This window comes from Salvelinus alpinus, chromosome 15 (assembly GCF_045679555.1).
Source record: "Salvelinus alpinus chromosome 15, SLU_Salpinus.1, whole genome shotgun sequence".
In the NCBI taxonomy this organism is placed as follows: Eukaryota; Metazoa; Chordata; class Actinopteri; order Salmoniformes; family Salmonidae; genus Salvelinus; species Salvelinus alpinus.
The window spans coordinates 23261695-23285948 of record NC_092100.1 but is presented as its reverse complement, the minus strand read 5'-3'; the positions used below and the strand labels follow the sequence as shown (position 1 = coordinate 23285948).

Genomic DNA, 24254 nt, shown 5'->3' with positions numbered 1-24254 from the left:
TCCGAGCAAGGGTTGCCTTCCAGAGAGACATCAGAGATTGTAACATTCTCTGTTTCACGGAAACATGGCTCACTCGGGATATGTTATCCGAGTCGGTACAGCCACCTGGTTCCTTCCCGCATCACGCCGACAGAAACAAACATCTCTCTGGTAAGAAGAATGGCGGGGGTGTATGCCTTATGATTAACGAGTCGTGGTGTGATCATAACAACATACAGGAACTCAAGTCCTTTTGTTCACCTGACCTAGAATTCCTTACAATCAAATGCCGACCGCATTATCTACCAAGAGAATCCTCTTCGATTATAATCACAGTCGTGTACATCTCCCCCAAGCAGACACCTCGACGGCCCTGAAAGAACTTCATTGGACTCTATGTAAACTGGAAACCACATATCCTGAGGCAGCATTTATTGTAGCTGGGGATTTTAACAAAGCTAATCTGAAAACAAGGCTCCCTAAATTTTATCAGCATATCGAATGCGCGACCCAGGCTGGAGAAATTCTGGATAATTGTTACTCTAACTTCCGCGACGCATACAAAGCCCTCCCTCACCCTCCTTTCGGCAAATCTGACCACGACTCCATTTTGTTGCTCCCAGCCTATAGACAGAAACTAAAACAGGAAACGCCCGTGCTCAGCTCTGTTCAACGCTGGTCTGACCAATCTGATTCCATGCTTCAAGATTGCTTCAATCACGTGGACTGGGATATGTTCCGGATCGCATCGAACAACAACAATGATGTATACGCTGATTCGGTGAGCGAGTTTATTAGCAAGTGCATAGGTGATGTTGTACCCACAGCGACAATTAAAACCTTCCCCAACCAGAAACCGTGGATTGATGGCAGCATTCGCGCAAAACTGAATGCGCGAACCACTGCTTTTAATCAGGGCAAGGCGACCGGAAACATGACCGAATACAAACAGTGTAGCTATTCCCTCCGCAAGGCAATCAAACAAGCTAAGCGTCAGCATAGAGACAAAGTAGAGTTGCAATTCAACGGCTCAGACACGAGAGGTATGTGGCAGGGTCTACAGTCAATTACAGACTACAAAAAGACAACCAGCCCCGTTGCGGACCCCGATGTCTTGCTCCCAGACAAACTAAACAACTTCTTTGCTCGCTTTGAGGACAATACAGTGCCACCGACATGGCCCGCTACCAAAACCTGCGGCCTCTCCTTCACCGCAGCCAACGTGAGTAAAACATTTAAACGTGTTAACCCTCGCAAGACTGCCGGCCCAGGCGGCACTAGCCGCGTCCTCAGAGCATGTGTTTACGGACATATTCAATCAATCCCTATCCCAGTCTGCTGTTCCCACATGCTTCAAGAGGGCCACCATTGTTCCTGTTCCCAAGAAAGCTAAGGTAACTGAGCTAAACGACTATCGCCCCGTAGCACTCACTTCCGTCATCATGAGGTGCTTTGAGAGACTAGTCAAGGATCATATCACCTCCACCCTACCTGATACCCTAGACCCAATCCAATTTGCTTACCGCCCCAATAGGTCCACAGACGACGCAATCGCAATCACACTTCACACTGCACACTGCCCTAACCCATCTGGACAAGAGGAATACCTATGTAAGAATGCTGTTCATCGACTACAGCTCAGCATTTAACACCATAGTACCCTCCAAACTCGTCATTAAGGTCTCGACCCCGCCCTGTGCATCTGGGTCCTGGACTTTCTGATGGGCCGCCCCCAGGTGGTGAGGGTAGGTAACAACATCTTCACCCCGCTGATCCTCAACACTGGGGCCCCACAAGGGTGTGTTCTCAGCCCTCTCCTGTACTCCCTGTTCACCCATGACTGCGTGGCCATGCACGCCTCCAACTCAATCATCAAGTTTGCAGAAGACACGACAGTGGTAGGCTTGATTACCAACGAGACATTGTAATACTTCTGACAGACATTTTCCTTACTCCGCCCATAACTTTTGGACTTCATAACATTCCCAGAAGGCATGGATTATTGAATCATTATTATTTTTAGACTTCAGACATGACTGACTTTGTGCTGTAGAATTTGTGACATAATTTTATGAGCGATAGAACAGCAGCATACTTGTATGGAATGAAAAAAATAATAATCACGATGCGCAATGCTCTCCAGCTCTGCTTCTTCAACAAAACAAAAACAATTACAAGGCCGCGTGGCGGACAGTGGCACTGTTTCACCCCATCTTTAAGGTTAGGAGCAGAGGTTGAGGTAGATGGTGTTTGCTATAGTAGTTTTATATTTGGGGTATGCATATGGTTTAAAAATCTATTTTTCAGTGAAATGTGAAACATCATGGGAAACGGTGTTCTTCCTCGTGTTCTAAGAGGTGAGAGTGGGGCTTAGAGGGATGATGCAACCACAAGCTGAGAGCCACCCCCTCAACCTCTCACACGATCCTCTCTACTCAGCAGTGGAAGGTTATCAGTAGTTTGAATTAGTGGTTTGGCCCGTAAGCTGTTCAATTCACCTGTACTTCAGATACTTTTACCTTTGGTGTTTATTCCTCTCTCATTTCACATAGACAGATTCAATCCTAGGTTGAAGATAACAAAAGTTAAGACAATAGGATTCTAATATTCTAATCGGTTTATTTTCAAAAGCTTCCTCATGGAATTATTAAGATCCTAGCCTGGGTATCTTCAACCTTGAATCAAACTAGACTCTCTCCTCCTCTTTAGGTAGATATCTGCCTCTCCGGATTATTACTTATATTTGCTTTGTAATGTTCATTTCAGATAGTGATGTTCAGGTATTAAATTGTCTTAATATGTTGATTAAAATCAGAAAGTTAGCTAGGAAGAAATGTTATGATGTATTATAGAGCATGCTTAAAAAACCTTCCATTGTGAAGAAGGGCTTAGTATTTTATCGTCCCAATTTGTCACGTAGCAACCTCCTGCTACCTAATCAAAATTAAATCCATCCTGGGTCGCCGAAAGCTACCATCACTATTATACAATATTACACAGAGAAATTATATGTCAGAGAGAGCTAGCAAAACAATAATCCACTTGTTCAGCCAAAGCAACAGGTCTGTGATGATGGAAAGTGGAAACATCCCAGAGATTAGCAGAGAGTGACATTGATACGAGTCAGAGATTCCAGAGCCTCAGTTCACAGGCAGCATCGTACGACACTAGTCTGTATGGCTGCAAGGGGCCCAAGCCAACACTCGCCACCTCAGCCAACGTTCACTGTCTCAGCCAACACATTCTATTCTGCCTCAGCCTGGCTCTGCTTTTCAAGACTTCACTATCTCTCTCTAATCGGCTGAAACAAGAGGAGAGCAGGTTGTAGTTATGAGGAATGTTCTGACTGGAATATTATAACCAGGACTTCCTCTCTAGCTTTTCACTGACACAAGTCATTCAAAACAACCTTACGAAAATAAGTCAGGAAACTTTATAGTTCAACTAAAATGGAGAACTCTGAAGAATTGATGGTCTTGAAATTGAACGCAATTGATAGTTCCATCCATCGCACCACGCAGAACAAATCACACAAAAAAACTTTCAACAGAGCTTTCCTTCAACCACACACTCAGACCTAAACACTGGGCAGGGTGCTTAATAATTGATGGGAAACAACAACAGCACATTTGCTTCATTCAAGTTGGGCCACCCACCAAGCTGTTGTGACGCTGCCTGCCCTGGTGATAAGAGAAGCAGAGAGGGAGGACAGGCTGTTTTCTTCAAAAAGAGGGCCTGTAGATTCAGGCAGGGCCAGGCTGGAGGCAGTGCTGCCTTTGGGCTGACAGGCCCTGATTGACCGTGTTAGTTGGCCCCAGAGCTACACAGGCAGGGCCCTTTCAAAGAAGATGTGAGGAGGAGGAGAGGAGGAGGGAGGTGGCAGTATTTATAGACAACAAGTGATGGGATGCCCTCGTTAGCACATGACCCACTGGGCCAGATGACAGAGGCACCGCTGAGGGTCACATGACCGTATTACTCCAGCGCCCCGCAAGAAGAGAGAGTATGCCGCACACAGAGAGCATAGTGAGAGAGGAAGGGAGGGGAGGTAGCGATAAAGAGCATAGTGAGTAAGAGGGATGGATGGGAGGTAGCTATTAAGAGCATAGTGAGTAAGAAGGAGGGAGGGGAGGGAGCTATTAAGAGCATTGTGAGTAAGAGGGAGGGAGGGGAGGGAGCTATTAAGAGCATTGTGAGTAAGAGGGAGGGAGGGGAGGGAGCTATTAAGAGCATTGTGAGTAAGAGGGAGGGAGGGAGGGGAGGGAGCTATTAAGAGCATTGTGAGTAAGAGGGAGGGAGGGGAGGGAGCTATTAAGAGCATTGTGAGTAAGAGGGAGGGAGGGGAGGGAGCTATTAAGAGCATTGTGAGTAAGAGGGAGGGAGGGGAGGGAGCTATTAAGAGCATTGTGAGTAAGAGGGAGGGAGGGGAGGGAGCTATTAAGAGCATTGTGAGTAAGAGGGAGGGAGGGGAGGGAGCTATTAAGAGCATTGTGAGTAAGAGGGAGGGAGGGAGGGGAGGGAGCTATTAAGATCATTGTGAGTAAGAGGGAGGGAGGGGAGGTAGCGATAAAGAGCATTGTGAGTAAGAAGGAGGGAGGGAGCTATTAAGAGCATAGTGAGTAAGAGGGAGGGAGGGGATGTAGCGATAAAGAGCATAGTGAGTAAGAGGGAGGGAGGGGAGGGAGGTAGCTATTAAGAGCATAGTGAGTAAGAGGGAGGGAGGGGAGGTAGCGATAAAGAGCATTGTGAGTAAGAGGGAGGGAGGGGAGGGAGGGGAGGTAGCGATAAAGAGCATAGTGAGTAAGAAGGAGGGAGGGAAGGTAGCGATAAAGAGCATAGTGAGTAAGAGGGAGGGATGGGAGGTAGCGATAAAGAGCATAGTGAGTAAGAAGGAGGGAGGGAAGGTAGCGATAAAGAGCATAGTGAGTAAGAGGGAGGGATGGGAGGTAGCGATAAAGAGCATAGTGAGTAAGAAGGAGGGAGGGAAGGTAGCGATAAAGAGCATAGTGAGTAAGAGGGAGGGATGGGAGGTAGCGATAAAGAGCATTGTGAGTAAGAAGGAGGGAGGGGTGGGAGCTATTAAGAGCATAGTGAGTAAGAGGGAGGGAGGGGAGGGAGGTAGCTATTAAGAGCATAGTGAGTAAGAGGGAGGGAGGGGAGGTAGCGATAAAGAGCATTGTGAGTAAGAGGGAGGGAGGGGAGGTAGCGATAAAGAGCATTGTGAGTAAGAGGGAGGGATGGGAGGTAGCTATTAAGAGCATAGTGAGTAAGAAGGAGGGAGGGAAGGTAGCGATAAAGAGCATAGTGAGTAAGAGGGAGGGATGGGAGGTAGCGATAAAGAGCATTGTGAGTAAGAAGGAGGGAGGGGTGGGAGCTATTAAGAGCATAGTGAGTAAGAGGGAGGGAGGGGAGGGAGGTAGCTATTAAGAGCATAGTGAGTAAGAGGGAGGGAGGGGAGGTAGCGATAAAGAGCATTGTGAGTAAGAGGGAGGGAGGTAGCTATTAAGAGCATAGTGAGTAAGAGGGAGGGAGGGGAGGTAGCTATTAAGAGCATTGTGAGTAAGAAGGAGGGAGGGGTGGGAGCTATTAAGAGCATAGTGAGTAAGAGGGAGGGAGGGGAGGGAGGTAGCTATTAAGAGCATAGTAAGTAAGAGGGAGGGAGGGGAGGTAGCGATAAAGAGCATAGTGAGTAAGAGGGAGGGAGGGGAGGGAGCTATTAAGAGCATAGTGAGTAAGAGGGAGGGAGGGGAGGTAGCGATAAAGAGCATTGTGAGTAAGAGGGAGGGAGGTAGCTATTAAGAGCATAGTGAGTAAGAGGGAGGGAGGGGAGGTAGCGATAAAGAGCATAGTGAGTAAGAGGGAGGGAGGGGAGGTAGCGATAAAGAGCATAGTGAGTAAGAGGGAGGGAGGGGAGGTAGCGATAAAGAGCATTGTGAGTAAGAGGGAGGGAGGGGAGGTAGCCATAAAGAGCATTGTGAGTAAGAGGGAGGGAGGGGAGGTAGCGATAAAGAGCATAGCGAGTAAGAGGGAGGGAGGGGAGGGAGGGGAGGTAGCTATTAAGAGCATAGTGAGTAAGAGGGAGGGAGGGGAGGTAGCGATAAAGAGCATAGTGAGTAAGAGGGAGGGAGGGGAGGTAGCGATAAAGAGCATAGTGAGTAAGAGGGAGGGAGGGGAGGGAGGTATTAAGAGCATAGTGAGTAAGGGGGGGGGATGGGAGGTAGCGATAAAGAGCATAGTGAGTAAGAGGGAGGGAGGGGAGGTAGCGATAAAGAGCATAGTGAGTAAGAAGGAGGGAGGGGAGGTAGCGATAAAGAGCATAGTGAGTAAGAGGGAGGGAGGGGAGGGAGGTATTAAGAGCATAGTGAGTAAGAGGGAGGGAGGGGAGGTAGCGATAAAGAGCATTGTGAGTAAGAAGGAGGGAGGGGAGGGAGCTATTAAGAGCATAGTGAGTAAGAGGGAGGGAGGGGAGGTAGCGATAAAGAGCATAATGAGTAAGGGGGGGAGGGGAGGTAGCGATAAAGAGCATTGTAAGTAAGAGGGAGGGAGGGGAGGGAGCTATTAAGAGCATAGTGAGTAAGAGGGAGGGAGGGGAGGTAGCGATAAAGAGCATAGTGAGTAAGAGGGAGGGAGGGGAGGTAGCGATAAAGAGCATAGTGAGTAAGAGGGAGGGGAGGGAGGTAGCTATTAAGAGCATAGTGGGAGAAAGAGGGAGGGGAGGGAGGGGAGGTAGCGATAAAGAGCATAGTGAGAGATAGAGAGGGGGGAGGGAGGGAGGGGAGGTAGCTATAAAGAGCACAGTAAAGAGGGGAGGGAGAGAGGGGAGGTAGCAATAAAGAGCATCGTGAGAGAGAGGGGGAGCGAGAGAGGAAAAGGGAGAAAAAGAGACAGTGTTTGGAAAGAAAGAGAGAGGGAGGTTAGAGATAGAGAGGGAGAGTACAGAAAGAGAGTACAGGATGTATGGTATGAAAGACCAGGAGAGGGTGAGGTGAGAAGGATGAGTCAGTGAAAGAGAGACAGAGAGAGAGAGGCCTTAGGACACACCTACTCATTCAGGGGTTTTTCTCTATTTTCTACATTGTAGAATAATAGTGAAGACATCAAAACTATGAAATAACACATATGGAATCATGTAGTGACCAAAAAAGTATTAAACAAATCAAAATATATTTTATTTTTGAGATTCTTCAAAGAAGCCACCCTTTGCCTTGATGACAGCTTTGCACACTCTTGGCATTCTCTCAACCAGCTTCATGAGGTAGTCACCTGGAAACAAAATGATCTGGTCTGATGAAACCAAGATTTAAGTATTTGGCCTGAATGCCAAGCGTCACGTCTGGAGAAAACCTGGCACCATCCATACGGTGAAGCATGGTGGTGGCAGCATCATGCTGTGGGGATGTTTTTCAGCAGCAGGGACTGGGAGACCAGTCAGGATGTAGGCAAAGATGAACGGAGCAAAGTAAAGTGAGATCCTTGACGAAAACCTGCTCCAGAGCGCTCAGGATCTCAGACTGGGGCGAAAGTTCACATTCCAACAGGAAAACGACCCTAAGCACACAGCCAAGACAACGCGGGAGTGGCTTCGGGACTAGTCTCTGAAAGTCCTTGAGTGGCCAAGCCAGAGCCTGGACTTGAACCCTATCGAACATCTCTGGAGAGACCTAAAAATAGCTGTTCAGCAACACTCCCTATCCAACCTGACAGAGCTTGAGAGTATCTGCAGAGAGGAATGGGAGAAACTCTCTAAATACAGGTGTGCCAAGCTTGTAGCGTCATACCCAAGAAGACTCGAGGCTGTAGTCGCTGCCAAAGTTGCTTCAAGAAAGTACTGAATAAAGGGTCAGAATACTTATGTAAATGTGATATAAAAAAATATGTTTTTATACATTTGCAAAAATGTCTAATAACCTGTTTTTGCTTTGTCATTATGGGGTATTGTGTGTAGATTGATGAGGGGAAAAAACGATTTAATACATTTTAGAATAAGGCTGTAACGTAACACAATGTGGAAAAATACTGAAGCTGTTTTTATACTTTTTTTATACTGAAGCTGTTTTTGTTGGGTTAAGATGTTAGTCATCCCAGTTAAATTATCTTTATTGATGTCTAGTAATCCAAGCCTTAACAGGATGGAACAGGGAACAAATACAGAGACATTATGGAACATATTGGGCTTACATGGGCACACACTGTGTTTTTTTTTGTTCTGGAAAGACTCCTGGGGGAGGGTCCTCTACCCCTCACCCCATCACCACCACCACATGCAAACAAATACTCGTAGCCCACCTCTCTCTCCTTTTCCTCCTCCTCCCCCAACTCCTCCTTTTTAGAATCATTGATGTGAGGTCTATTGTGTGAGCTGAGCAGAGCAGAGGGAGAGGAAGTGTGGCCCTGCGTGGTCTCAGCCTTGGACTCTGTTACGGCCTGACCACTGACCCACTCACCCGCCTTTTAAAGAGGTTTTAGGGTCACAGGTTCACAATAAGGTGACTCAACTGTGAACGACGGACGGCATCTCCTTTCAAAGGCCCGACCTTCACATCTACTTCTCCCCCTCCCTCTCTCTTCCTCTCTCCCTCTATCCCCCAGCCCCATCTTATCCCTCTTTCCACTAACCCCATCTAACCCCTCTCTTCTCCCCAGCCCCATTTCACCGCTCATTCCTCCGGCCCTGTCTAACCCCTCTCTCTCCTCCAGCCCCATCTCACCCCTCTTTCCCTCAGCCACATCCTCAGTGCCTGTCACTATGCACCCAACACCTACCCCGCCGCAACAGTGCTAATCAGCATAGCATCCCAAGGAGGTGAGAACATGAGGTTTGATGAGGGTTGGGGCCTCAGAGCACGGCTAACGCTAATGCTCATGCTTCAGGTTACTCACTGGGGATAAAACCTGACCACATTTCCATGAGCAGCTACAATAGGACTAACTGTGGCCAAGAAAAGTAATTTATACTGACTGCATAGACATCCAATAATTCACAGAGGGATTCAGACTGTATCAATAATCATTGCTGCATTTTAGCCAGACTGTTATATGCTAGCTGTCTAGTCTGTGTTTTATAAATGTGCAATGAGCATACAACTATGCCTTTAAATAAGGAATTGGCAACTCGTTCTCCTTCTGAGAAATAAGCATGTTCTTAACCAGGTAGCCACTTGATTTCAAAACCTAAACAAAGTGAACAGACCATGTTGTTCAAACAGTTGGAGACGGACAGAAGGCTCTATTCATAACAATTCAACTGTTCTACCTTGTAGAAAACAGATCCAAGTTTGCTAGACTTTAAATATAAAGATTAGCTGGCTACTCACGAGCAGGTGGGCTTGTGTTTGAGAGATTGTTTATGAGACCTGTGTTAATTTTCTATAATGCCTGTTACCAGAAGTTGGTCATTATTCCTGGATGTGCATTATGCATGGTTCTGGTTAAATTTGTAACAAAAATTGCATTTTCATAAAAATACTTGACGGCCAATGTTTTGCCCAAAAAAGCTATATTTAGCCTACTGTAGGTATAATTTTACAAGCCTTGAATTCATTAGATTATTCGCTACTGTTGCAAAGGCAGTGTATTGACCTTTATTTGTGCAACAAAGCTTAGTTTGAAAAAAATTTAAATATGATTTTTAGGCCATATCGCCCAGCCCTACAACCCCTACAAAAATGTCCATTAATTATAATGCACATAATAATTCACATTTCCTGTTGATGAAGGATTGTTTTCAAGCTGGCACATATTAAGATCCTACATCTGTAGTGAAGAAAGAGGACAAACAGTCCCTACTCAACATGAGAACTACTGTCAGTTCGAGACAAGGAGAATATCATGATCCATTTCATACAGAGTTTAACATTTTGTTTGAAATTTGCTCATTGATAACGGAAAGGCAAAACATCAACAGTGGATTTATTGTAAGAGCATCTACTACAGTAGATAATACACGGTGTTTGTCATTGTACCATCAATTTACACTTCAATGGAAGAAATACAGCATTCTGTCCTACCATTCCATGTCCACAGTCTGTCCCATCAGCCAAGGGCATGTGCTGTGTCCGACACCCTTTATGGCCCCCCTCAGCACTCGTACACCAAAGCCTCTTGCACTGTTTCTGTGTGGAAAGAGATAGCGAGAGAGGGAAGAAAGAGATAGCGAGAGAGGGAAGAAAGAGACATGCGGGAGAGAGGCGGAGAGACAGAGAGAGGAAGGGAGCGTTAAACACTGTTACAATACAACTGTTACAAAACCCCCACTGCCCACTGCAGGAGAATTGTTTAACTGTTTCACCCCAAACTACAAATCCCTAATATTGACAGGCAGACAGAAGGCTCTATTGTGCTGCTCAGTAGTAAGTACTGTGGGATGTGTAACAGGCTTTATGTACAGTTCAGCCTCTAGAACCCCAGACAGTAACTTTTACAGCTACTTGGGCAGCTGTTACTGTCACTATAGATTAGCCACACAGTATTGCAGAAGTCTCCAACCAGACCGGAGGGAGCATGAAATCTTAAAGCATGTTCAACATGAGAACGTATGCTCTGTTTGAAGGGAAAGCAGCTTCCCTCACAGCAGCCTATTAAACCCTGAATAAAGCTAATTGTCTCGTAAAACCACCAAAGCTGTGTGTCATACAGACAGCTCATTAAAAACAATGACTGGGGAAGGGGGGTACAGTACAGTGTTGTCTATACTGTATAAACTTATGACTTCATCATCTCAATACAAGTGCCTTATCATAGACAAGACACATTAGAACCTCAGAAGCATATGACATCATTATCCATAGGAGGTTTGGTTGAGGACACTTTTTTGGAGATAATAGAGACTGAGTTTACGTCCCAAATGCCATTCGGGACATCCCTTACGAGACACCTGGTTGTGAGGAATGAAACCTGGCTTACCATGTAAGGGCAGACCATGGATCCGGGACCAAACATGAGCTCACACTGTCGGTTGGCATTGTAGATCTGACCAGGGAGGTGGTTGGGTAGCTCGTACGTCCTGCTCACTGGCTCGTCCAACAGGCACTCTCCGTACCCTGTGCTGAAAGGTAACACATACACACATAAATTAGCACGTATGCACACACACACACACACACACACACACACACACACACACACACACACACACACACACACACACACACACACACACACACACACACACACACACACACACACACACACACACACACACACACACACACACACACACACACACACACACACACACACACCCCACAACCAGTAAATAAGCACACATAAAGCTGCATCAAAGCTGCATCAAAGTGCTTCATCAGTCAAGATTCATACAGTACAACAGAGTAGTCAGGATAATGTCATCTTTGTTATTCATAATCACAAAATAAACATCTCCGTGTCACCATCCAGGATTGATGATATTCCAATGTAAACATTTTTGTCCCATGTGGGTGGTCTGGTCTGATGTGTGATGTTACGTAACAGTGAGACTGACACCACTTCCCCTCACTGAGACCTAATATTAGTTAATGCTGTCACTATGAAACTGGAGCCAGGCATCATACAGACGGAATAAAGCTGCATTTACATGCAGACACAAAGCTATCCCAACCACATGTTTATTCAAAAGACATTTCTCTGTGCACAAAGCACATTTTGAAGATGGTGCAGGATTGAGATGGCTGCCGTTTTATGGGCTCCTTAACAACTGGGCTTTTGTGTGTGTTTCACGTTATTTGTAACTTATTTTGTACACAATGTTTCTGCCACCGTCTCTTATGACCGAAAAGAGCTTCTGGATATCGGGACAGCGATTACTCACCTCACCTCGGACAAAGACTTTTTCTTTAACGAGTCGGATGTATAGGATTTACTTCAGACACCTGACAAAGTCCAAATCTCTGTTATTCGCATGAAGAAGAAACAGAAATCTGGGACGTAGGTCTGGGTGCCTTGTAAGGATCCAACGGCGAGTGAGTAATCCCCCTCTAACATCAGTCCTATTAGCCAACGTGCAATCATTGGATAACAAAACGGATTAGCTTTTTTTTCACCTTTATTTAACCAGGTAGGTTAAATAAAGGTGACTTTTTTTAAATAAAAGCGGAGCTCATCCATTTTGTTATCCAATGTTTGCACGTCAAGACTATACTACCAACGGGACATTATAAACTGTAATATCTTATGTTTCCCCCGAGTCGTGGCTGAACGACGACGTGAATAACATACAACTGGTGGGATTTTCGATCCATCGGCAAAATAGAACAGCTGCCTCCGGTAAAACAAGAGGTGGCGGTTTGTGTCTATTTGAAAATAACAGGTTTTGCTCGCCTGAGGTAGAGTATCTCAAGATACACTGTAGACCACACTATTTAACAAGAGAGTTTTCATCTATATTTTTCGTAGCTGTCTATTTACCATCACAAACCGATGCTGGCACTAAGACGGCACTCAACGAGCTGCATAAGGCTATAAACAAACAAGAAAATGCTCATCCAACAAGAAAATGCTCATCCAGGACGCTCCTAGTGGCCAGGGACATTAATGCAGGGAAACTTACATCCATTTTACCTCATGCTAAATGTGCAACCAGAGGAAAAAAAACTCTAAACCACCTTTACTCCACACACAGAGACGCATACAAAGCTCTTCCTCGCCCTCCATTTGGCAAATCTGACCATAACTTTATCCACCTGATTCCAAAGCAAAAACTAAAGCAGGAAGTACCAGTGACTCGCTCAATAAGGTAGTGGTCAGATGACACAGATGCTAAGCTACAGGACTGTTTTGCTAGCACAGACTGGAAATGTTCCGGGATTCTTCCGATGGTATTGAGGAGTACACCACATCAGTCACTGGCTTCATCAATAAGTGCATCGATGACGTCGTCCCCACAGTGACTGTATGTACATATCCCAACCAGAAGCCATGGATTACAGGTAACATTTCCACTGAGCTAAAGGGTAGAGCTGCCGCTTTCAAGGAGCACGACTCTAACCCGGACGCTTATAAGAAATCCCGCTATGCCCTTCGACGAACCATCAAACAGGCAAAGCATCAATACAGGACTAAGATCAAATCATACTACACCGGCTCAGATGCTGGTCGGATGTGGCAGGGCTTGCAAACTATTACAGACTACAAAGGGAAGAACAGCCGAGAGCTGCCCAGTGATATGAGCCCACCAGATGAGCTAAATAACTTCTATGCTCGCTTTGAGGCAAGTAACACTGGAACATGCATGAGAGCATCAGCTGTTCCGGACGACTTTGTGATAATGTTCTCCGTAGCCGATGTGAGTAAGACATTTAAACAGGTCAACATTCACAAGGACGCAGGGCCAGACGGATTACCAGGACGTGTACTCCGAGCGTGCACTGACCAACTGGCAAGTGTCTTCCCTGACCTTTTTTCTAACCTCTCCCTGTCTGAATCTGTAATACCAACATGTTTCAAGCAGACCACCATAGTCCCGGTGCCCAAGAACACTAAGGTAACCTGCCTAAATGACTACCGACCCGTAGCACTCACGTCTGTAGCCATGAAATGCTTTGAAAGGCTGGTCATGGCTCACATCAACACCATTATCCCAGAAACCCTAGACCCACTCCAATTTGCATAATGCCCCAACAGATCCACAGAAGATGCAATCTCTATTGCACTCCACACTGCCCTTTCACACCTGGACAAAAGGAACACCTGTGTGAGAATGCTATTCATTGACTAGAGCTCAGCGTCCAACACCATAGTGCCCTCAAAGCTCATCACTAAGCTAAGGACCATGGGACTAAACACCTCCCTCTACAACTAGATCCTGGACTTCCTGACGGGCCGCCCCCAGTTGATAAGGGTAGGTAACAACACATCCACCATCCATCCTCAACACGGGCCCCCCCCCAAGGTGCGTGCTCAGTCCCCTCCTGTACTCCCTGTTCACTTATGACTGCAAGGCCAGGAACGACTCCAACACCATCATTAAGTTTGCTGATGACACAACAGTGGTAGGCCTGATCACCGACAACAATTTAGACAGCCTATAGGGATGAGGTCAGAGACCTGACTGTGTGGTGCCAGGACAACAACCTCTCCCTCAACGTGATCAAGACAAAGTAGATGATTGTGGACTACAGGAAAAGGAGGATCGAGCACGCCCCCATTCTCATCGACGGGGCTATAGTGGAGCAGGTTGAGACCGTCAAGTTCCTTGGCGTCCACATCACCAACAGACTAACATGGTCCAAGCACACCAAGACAGTCGTGAAGAGGGCACGACAAAACTTATCCCCCTTCAGGAGACTGAAAAGATTTGGCATGGGTCATCAGATCCTCAAAAGGAGAGCATCCTGACGGGTTGCATCACTGCCTGGTATGGCAACTGCTCGGCCTCCGACCGCAAGGCACTACAGAGGGTAGTGCGTACGGCCCAGTACATCACCGGGGCCAAGCTTCCTGCCATCCAGGACCTCTATACCAGGCGGTGTCAGAGGAAGGCCCTAAAAATTGTCAAAGAATTCAGCCACCCTAGTCATCGACTGCTCTCTCTGCTACCGCACGGCAAGCGGTACCGAAGTGCCAAGTCCAGATCCAAGAGGCTCCTAAATAGCTTCTACCCCCAAGCTACCCAGACTATTTGCATTGCCCCCCCCTCTGGAACGATGATGCTACTCTCTGTTATTATCTATGCATAGTCACTTTAATAACTCTATCTACATGTACATATTACCTCAATTACCTCAACACAGGTGCACCTGCACATTGACTCTGTACTGGTACCCCCTGTATATAGCCCCGCTATTGTTATTTACTGCTGCTCTTTAATCATTTGTTATTCTTATCTCTTACTATTTTTTAGGTATTTTCTTAAAACTGCATCGTTGGTTATGGGCTTGTAAGTAAGCATTTCACTGTAAGGTTGTATTCGGAAGCATGTGACAAATACAATTTGATTTGATTTGACATAGGCATAACCTTGGGAGCAAGATTGCAGTAGGACTTAGCATCACTTTGGAGTCGCCAGGTGCGAACTCCAAACAGGAGGGATGTGCTGATAGCGCGTAGAGCTCCCCAACGCACTTAGTCGACACCAAGGCCATGACCAGGGCAGTCTTGTAGGAAAGGACCTTCAGGTCCACAGACTCCAATGGTTCAAACAGATTCTCACAGAGCATCCAGGACCAAAGACAGGTCCTGTTTCGGTGCCATAGGCTTTGACATTGGTCTGAGCTGACGCACACCTTTCAGGAACTGCACCACCAGAGGATGAGGCCCCGGGGTAGAGCCATCAATTCCTACATGAGACGCAGAGATGGCTGCCACATAAACTTTCAATGCAGAAAAAGAAAGGCCCTGCTCAAAAAGCTCTTCAAAGAAGATCAAAATGTACACCAAAGAGCTCTGAACAAGAGAAACTCCTTTAACCTGACACAAAGCCTCAAACACTTATATGTATACAACTCACACGTAGAGGGTGCATGCACCAACTGTATAGTCGTAATCACATTCATGGGTGCCAAACTCTCCTGTGCGATCAGGACAATATATCCCCACTACACAGAACCCTCCACAGGCGGATGATCTCCGTGAACCAGGGTTGTCTGGGCCAACGGGGAGCCACCAGAATCAACAACAGACCCTCCTGACGGACTCTCTCAACGATGGCCTGAATCAGGTCCACCGGAGGAAACGCATAGACCACGGTCCAAGGCCACTGAGACGCCTAAGCATCCATTCCCAACAGAGCGCATGCATCCCTCATTGAGAAGAACAGATGACAATTTGTGTTTTCTCAGTAAGGATGCGTCTGTTGTGATCACCCTGTGGAATCAAACACCTTTTCTTGTGATTCCCTATGAACCCCAGAGTCTGAATATGGGAAACCAGTGTGGCAGTGTGGAGCTCCACCTGTTCTCTCGACTCTCTTGCTACGACCAGCCAATCATCCAGATAGGCCAATACTCTGATCCCCTGGCACGGCACCAGTGCCAAAGCCACCTCCACCACCATAGAAAAGGTGTGGAGCGATAGGGAGAGCCCAAAAGGCAGGACCAGAAACTCATAGAACACACCCTCGAAATGAAACCTCAGAAACTTTCTATGGGGAGGATTTGTAGCCACATGAATACATGCATCCTTCAGATCTATGGACGAACCAAGAACCGGCACTGTTAATTCAGAAGCCCCGTGCTCAGATTAGCCCCCTTGTTAGCCTCTTGAGTTAACTCGCCAGCTTTCCATCCATCAGCAGGGTGAAAACGAGCCCCGCCTCCTCCATACTCTCTACACTCATGAACTCGCCATAACCTGACTGAATGAGGGGAACCACAGGTCGCCTTTAGCTCTTTGGCGAACTCTTAAAATATTTTACCTCCTGTCCCACCGCTGCAGGGACAGGAGGTAAATACCTTCCCCCAAAGTTGGAGGAACTCCGCTAAAGGGGAGAATACGGCCAATACACACCAGGTGATCTGCCGCCCTACGTCACAGCTCCATCAAAAGCGCATTTACCACCAATGGTTCACTTCACACGCCGAATCCAAAGCCGGGGATTTAGGCTTTCCCGGAATGATGCCATCCGATTCACACTCTGAAAACCCTCCAGAGCCAACCAGGGATATTAACCCTGGAATCCGGACCCTGAACAATGCCAGAAAAAACGGAAAGAGCCTCACTCAGCTGGGATGACACCCCTATCAACTCTGACCAACACTACTACTGGTCCGAGCCAAAGTCTCCTGAGCGTGTTTCCACCCCAGGAAAACAAGACAGCACTGGTGAGTATTTTTAACTTTCATTGTGAAACCACATGCCCTAGGGCAGGGTCGGATGTTCCTTTTTGAACTTACTCTTACCACTGGCCATCTTACTCAAAGAAGCACTGGCTACACAAGCAGAGCAGAAAGTTGTGTTTTTTTAGCAAACACAAATCCTTCCCAAGGAAGGAAGCATTAGCTACACAAGCAGAGCAGAAAGTGGTAGCTTTTAGAAAACACAAAAACCGATACCAAGTCCCAAAACTCACAACATCTAGGGGGACGGGTACACTCTCCCTACTGACACCTAAGTCAGAGCCAAATTTCATAGTCTTCGTGCACTTGAAAAGCTAAATTGTGTGGCATGTTCTTCCTTCAGGCGAGCTGAAGAGCCCCCGTATTATAGCGAGGAAGGCAGGGCTTCCGAGGCCGCACTCGGAATCTATTGGCCCGTTGGGCGTGATTTCAGTTTTCAGGTGAATATTATTGGTCGTCATAGTATGTTAGACCGAGTGACCGACTGAAAGGGAACCCTTTGTTTTGTATACCAAAAAGTCTACAAGTGCTTGGTGGAATGAGTTTGTCTAACATTGGGGAGAGACAAATGATGAAAGCTATGATGAGGTCAGTCAGTTCGTCAGGAAAATGAGAAGAAGAGAGAGGGAGAGATGCCCCATATTGAAGCTATAAGGTAGTGGTCTGTTTGTCTGTCAGAGTCCAGAAGAAGGAGAAGAGATGATGCCCCATATTGAAGCATCTTTCACCAGGTTGTCATCGTCTAATGAGAAACCCTATGGGCCTATAATTAAAAACAGGATGGAAAAGGGGTAAAAAACAGCAATTTTTTATTAGGCATGCAGTTTTTTTGGCAAAACAGAGGAGCCAGAGACAGGCGATGCGACTCCCCTCTGGCACCAACAGGGGTTCTACACCTGGCAACCATTGGAAGGCTTCTTTAAAGTGAGTTTATTTAGAAAATAACTTACAGTTATCTCTCAGTGTTTGTCATAAGAAACTACTCCGTAATGAGTTCCATAAAGGCAGACTGTGTTTCCCGTGAGATGGTAGCTGCTACGAGGTTGCTCATATATCAGATTTTATGACCGACACAGGGTATTGAATGATACAACACATCCCTGTTGCACAGTTGTAATAAACTAAATGCAAACAGAACTGTAGTGATTACCCTTTTCATAGGGAGATATACTGCAACCATTACTATTCTAATACAGCAAATAACTAGAAAATAAGTAGTTATAAAAAGTTTATTTTCACAGATAATGCATCTTGAATTAATTGAGGACATAAAGATATATTTTTTACCAAAACGTAAGAAAAAAGTTTTTAAATGGAACTGTTTAGGATAGCAAGACATCTGATGTTTGTGTGGTTAGGATAATTCCCAACGTGGGCGCCTGGCATCGGAATGTAAAATTATAGGCTTTGCCGGTACTAATGATTATGTAGTATCAACACAAGTGTACACATCAATTAGTGGGTGGCAACACAGAGAGATTTGCATTTTACCTTTATATAGGTTTAATGGCTTAAACCGTTTGGAGGACTGCCAGGAGCAGAATGAATGGTGTCTATATCACGGCCTACACATAAAAACACCAAGAACACCAGAGACACTTTTCACTCAGCTCTCAGGTGTGCAGCCAATGGGAGTTCACCATATTACACAGACACAGAAAGGAGAACGAGGGGGGTTGGCTGCAGAAGAGGGGTTGAGAGTTAGTGGGTCCCTCTATATTTAAGTTGACAGGAGAGTGTTGTGCATTAGAGTGCTCTGAAAGAACAATTGGCAGTCAAAACAGTGATGTACTTGACCAGGTAAGCTAAGTGGAAAGTGGAGGTGCCGTTTGGATGAATACTCCTAATACTCCTACTCCTAATAATACTATTGTTGAAGTCCTGCAGACTTTGAAAGCAGTGGGCCTCGCTCTCAGCGGCCTGCCTTTCCCACCTCTGAGACTCCTTCACACTGAACCCTATGCTCCTGTCCACAGCCACACAGAACTGTTTATAAATATTACCACTGTTAAACAAATCAGGCATCCTCTTCATGCAGCATGGAACGTTTCGCTCACAGCCATTGCCATTTACCTTCCGCTCACACATCGAGTAACTGAACACTCAGCTTTTCTAACACAGCTGACATATAAGCAGAAATATTCAGCAGTAAAAAATGAATAGGAGTATTATTTTTCTTGTGTTTCTAATTTTCCAACCCAACCACTCAAAGCTGGATGGATGGATTCATCCGCTGGTAGGAGACTGTGCAGCACAGCAGCGGGACAGGCGTGTAACCTTACAGCCTCGATAGGAGGCGTTCGCCCGGGAGAGACCGCTTACTTCTCAAGATGCAACTCATCAACAAGGAGGCCTTTTGTGGCTGCTCACAATCAACAAAGCGGGAGGAGAGATCAAAGGGTCATGTCCAGAGAAAATCTAATTATAACTGACATTTCCCATCTTAAAGGGAAGCCCTTCAGAAGAGGTTGGTGGCCACCGCTTGGCTGTGGAGCCCGCTGAATGAGCCGCTGCCCCGCGTTACCGTTTTTGCGGAGAAAGCACGCCACTGACTAAATGACTGTTTGTCCAGCATCTCGAGAGCTGGTTCTGCCTGAGTGCAGAGACAGAGGAGGAGCAGGGGAGGATCAATCGCTCAGGTCACCCTAGGAAGACCCCTGCTTCAAACAGGAAATACTGTCTCACACCAGGGAATAACACAGTGGAGACAGTTTACACTGGCCTGCTCTACATTCTCCCTTTTGGAGAAGGTAGCAGAGTTTGCTTCCCAGATTATGTCCCAAGAATACAAACACTTTTTGCTTTGTTATTTATTTGTCTTGCATTTTCTATAAAAAGGAAGATATTAGAATGTTTTATTACAGTGATTAATGTATCTCTAAAAAACATGATATATTTATTTGTATAACAATCTGTATGTTTGTGAAAATGTGTACATTAGGACAATTACAGTGTCCGGAAGAGTATTCTTACATTACAGAAAAAGGGACGAGGTACCTACTCCAGAAACTCAGTGATGTACTTGCGGCTGCACTTGGACCAGGACCAGGGACTAGTGTCGTAGTTGAGGGTGGGCGCCATGACGTGATACTGGTGCTTTATGCCTGCCTCCCTGCATTTGGGGTTGTCATCATGGGGCATGTTGAACCTGCCGAGGAGGAGAACACACACACAGAGAGCGGTTAGGAAAAAGGGGTGATGGCTGCTCAATGGATCAGAAAGCCTAGTGGTTAGAGCGTTGGGCCAGTAACCAAAAGGTTGCTGGTTCAAATAACTGAGCTGAGAAGGGGAAAAATCTGTTGATGTGTCCTTGAGCAAGGCACTTAACCCTAACTTGCTCCAGGGGCACCGTACTATTAGGCTGACCCTGTAAAACACCACATTTTACTGCACCTATCCGTTGTATGTGACAACTAAACATAGTTTTTTTAAGCAATGGTCTTCATTGAACATGATCTGGCACTACGATGTAGAGATGTGGGCCTATGAAGCGTTACATCTCAATGAATTCTAGCAGCTAAATAGTGAACAGTCTAATAAAGTTGCTCATCTTTTTGATGTAGGGCTGTGGCGCTCATGACATTTTGTCAGACAGTTATTGTCATGCAAAAGACTACCGGTCTCATGGTAATTGACCGTTAATTAACATAAACATGTTTAGCATCTTCAGGCTTCCACACATACAAGCCGCTGATGGGCGCCTTTGGAACATCTACATTTAAAAGTCTAATTAACCAATTAAATACACACCATCACAATAAATCCGTTATTTATTTTAATCAGGTCTAAAGAAACATTATGATATGAAGAAAATGTATTTCCAATTAACAATATGAGTTGGTCTACTGTATGTTATCTGGCTATGCTCCATGCAATGGGCTGTAGCAGAGCCGGGCGGGCCTATACGCTCACTACGCAAGGGCCCTGCCTCCCCCTTGTGTCAAAGCGGGTGTCAATGTTTACAACTTGGATGAGAGGATGAAGCGGAACTGTCCTTCTGGTCATGAAAAGAGGAAAAAAACACCATGTGAGTGAATTGCGGAACAGCAATCAGGTAAACTTGTGTTCTCTCCTCTCCAAGTTTGATGTCAGAAAATAACAGTAACGTTAAGTTGATGTGCTAGCTTGCAGTTCATCTCTCTCTAGTCTATCTTTCTTGCTAACCTAACTGGGCAGTGCATCTCTTGGTCTGTCTGTGTCTTGCTTGCTTGCCAGCCACTTCCAGGGCTGTGTTCTGTGACTTTGTGCCTGTCAAAAGTCAGAGTGAAATACAACTATTTATTACGTTTGATAAATGACAACGGGCAATGGTGTTTATAAACTGCAGCTCGGAAAAGATAACCGCGTCGCACGTGACCATGCTGTGGCAGATGGCAGGGAGAGGTGAAGGGGGTGGTAATTGAGGAGAGATATCTTGCAGGTAGCTTGCTCCACCCCCAAGCTTTATATGGACTTCCTGCCCCAATGAGGCAAGACTGGGATTCGTTAAGCCAGGGATTGCCTGGGGATAAAGGAGGAAGCAGCCTGCACAACAGGGCAGAGAAGGAGCGAACCAAGCAAGGTATGAGGAGTCAGAGCTGCGAGAGTCAGAGCTGCGAGAGTCAGAGCTACCCCCCCTTGTGTACCGGACCGGATTGGGTGAGGACCCGAGTGTGAGGATTACCCCTGGGAGACGGAACGGACAACGAGAACGGCTTGTGGACTGTGGGGTGATTGGTGTATTTCCCCCTCTTCCCCAGTGTATGAAAATCCCTAATAAACTTCCCCTTTGCATTCTATTTGTGCTACTGGTGCCTGTTTTGCTATTGAACTTGGTGACGTGGAAACCCCACACCCTTGATCCTGCTACATATGGTGGAGAAAGCAGGCAAACCAAACCAAGTTCAATAACTAAACAAACACAGAGCACAATGGAAGCATTGGTGAGACAAATGGTGGAGGCAAACATAGCACAGCAGGCTATGCAGTGGGAGCTGCTGGAAGAACGGCGTCAGCAGAACGCTCTCATGCGAGCTGAACTCAGCCAGCTGACAGCCGCCCAGGCCAGTATAGCGGCAGGTGCAACAGTCTCTCGCCCCAAACCCAGTAGGTTTCTTCTGAAGCTGACAGAGGCTGACAACAATCTACAGAAGGGACTGCTACAGAAGGTGCAGGCCACAGTCCTCCAGGAGAGGGAGGCCAAGGAGGCACAGAAGTGAGGTGTCCCTCCATCAGCAGAGATCTGCAGAGCTCCAGCAGAGCCTGGAAGAGCAGAAGGTTGCTATGAGGGAGGATCTAGCCAAGCAGAAGGAGGAGAAGCTGGAGACCCTTATAGTGCTGAAGGAGCAGCTTGTCCAGCAGCAGGAGGACAGCTCCCTACAGAAGGTCATGCAGGAGGCCCAGGCTGCAGCCCGCCAGTAGGAGGCGGTAGATGCAATGAGAGGGGAGGTGACCCTCGATCAGCAGAGAGCTGCAGCGCTACAGCAGAGCCTGGAGGCTGCTCTGAGGGAGCAGGAGGAGAAGAGCCAAGAGGAGGCCACTCTGAAGATGGAGTGTATGAAAATCCCAGTGTATGAATAAACTTCCCCTTTGCATTCTATTTGTGCTACTGGTGCCTGTTTTGTTATATGAAACTCGCGCTTTCCAGCAGCAAACTCTGTGGGGACCAGTCCAGACAATATATGGGCGTGATGGCACTCCTCATAGGCGCACATAATTTTAAAACAAGACAATGATTATCTAGTCTCTCAGTCATGGTTAGTTACAACTCTGGACTAATGCAAGATGGAAAGCAATGGATTGACATTGACTATTGATTTATATATTGCATTTCAAATGTTGATTAGCCTGGTACATGGAAGAGGTCGACCGATTAATCGGAATGGCCGATTAATTAGGGGCGATTTCAAGTTTTCATAACAATCGGAAATCGGTAATTTTGGATGCCGATTAAAAAATATATATATTTGTATTTTTTTACACCTTTATTTAACTAGGCAAGTCAGTTAAGAACACATTCTTATTTACAATGACGGCCTTGGAACGGTGGGTTAACTGCCTTGTTCAGGGGCAGAACGACAGATTTTTTCCTTGTCAGCTCAGGGATTCAATCTTGCAACCTCACGGTTAACTAGTCCAACGCTCTAACCACCTGCCTCATGAGGAGCCCGCTTGTTACGCGAATGCAGTAAGAAGCCAAGGTAAGTTTCTAGCTAGCATTAAACTTATCTTATAAAAAACAATCAATCAATCAATCATAATCACTAGTTATAACTACACATGGTTGATGATATTACTAGTTTATCTAGCGTGTCCTGCGATGCATATAATCGATGCAGTGCGCATTCGCGAAAAAGGACTGTCATTGCTCCAACGTGTACCTAACCATAAACATCAATGCCTTTCTTAAAATCAATACACAGAAGTATATATTTTTAAATCTGCAAATTTAGCTAAAAGAAATCCAGGTTAGCAGGCAATATTAACCAGGTGAAATTGTGTCACTTCTCTTGCGTCAGAGTCAGAGTTTATGCAACAGTTTGGGCCGCCTGGCTCGTTGCGAACTAATTTGCCAGAATTGTACGTAATTATGACATAACATTGAAGGTTGTGCAATGTAACAGGAATATTTAGACTTATGGATGCCACCCATTAGATAAAATACGGAACGGTTCCATATTTCTCTGAAAGAATAAACGTTTTGTTTTCGAGATGATAGTTTCCGGATTCGACCATATTAATGACCTAAGGCTCGTATTTCTGTGTGTTATTATGTTATAATTAAGTCTATGATTTGATAGAGCAGTCTGACTGAGCACCAGCAGGCTCGTAAGCATTCATTCAAACAGCACTTTAGTGCGTTTTGCCAGCAGCTCTTCGCAATGCTTCAAGCATTGCGCTGTTTATGACTTCAAGCCTATCAACTCCCGAGATTAGGCTGGTGTAACCGATGTGAAATGGCTAGCTAGTTAGCAGGGTGCGCGCTAATAGCGTTTCAAATGTCACTCGCTCTGAGACTTGGAGTAGTTGTTCCCCTTGCTCTGAATGGGTAACGCTGCTTCGAGGGTGGCTGTTGTCGATGTGTTCCTGGTTCGAGCCCATGTAGCGGTGAGGAGAGGGATGGAAGCTATAATGTTACACTGGCAATACTAAAATGCCTATAAGAACATCCAATAGTCAAAGGTATATGAAATACAAATCGTATAGAGAGAAATAGTCCTATAATTCCTATAATAACTACAACCTAAAACTTCTTACCAGGGAATATTGAAGACTCATGTTAAAAGGAAACACCAGCTTTCATATGTTCTCATGTTCTGAGCAAGGAACTTAAACGTTAGCTTTTTTACATGGCACATATTGCACTTTTACTTTCTTCTCCAACACTTTATTTTTGCATTATTTAAACCAAATTGAACATGTTTCATTATTTATTTGAGGCTAAAATGATTTTATTGATGTATTATATTAAGTTAAAATAAGTGTTCATTCAGTATTGTTGTAATTGTCATTATTACAAATACATTT

General features: G+C 45.8%; 1 protein-coding gene across 1 annotated transcript in view; it reads right to left on the bottom strand.

Moving 5' to 3' along the window:
- The window catches only part of LOC139539748 (A disintegrin and metalloproteinase with thrombospondin motifs 20-like), a 156204-nt gene that overhangs the window by 78552 nt on the left and 53398 nt on the right, over positions 1 to 24254 (bottom strand). The window contains exons 9-11 of the mRNA XM_071342989.1: positions 19750 to 19896; positions 10882 to 11023; positions 9987 to 10091 (exon numbers count right to left, since the gene is read on the bottom strand). Coding sequence (XP_071199090.1) covers positions 9987 to 10091; positions 10882 to 11023; positions 19750 to 19896 — 394 coding nt within the window. The remainder of the gene's footprint in view (positions 1 to 9986; positions 10092 to 10881; positions 11024 to 19749; positions 19897 to 24254) is intronic.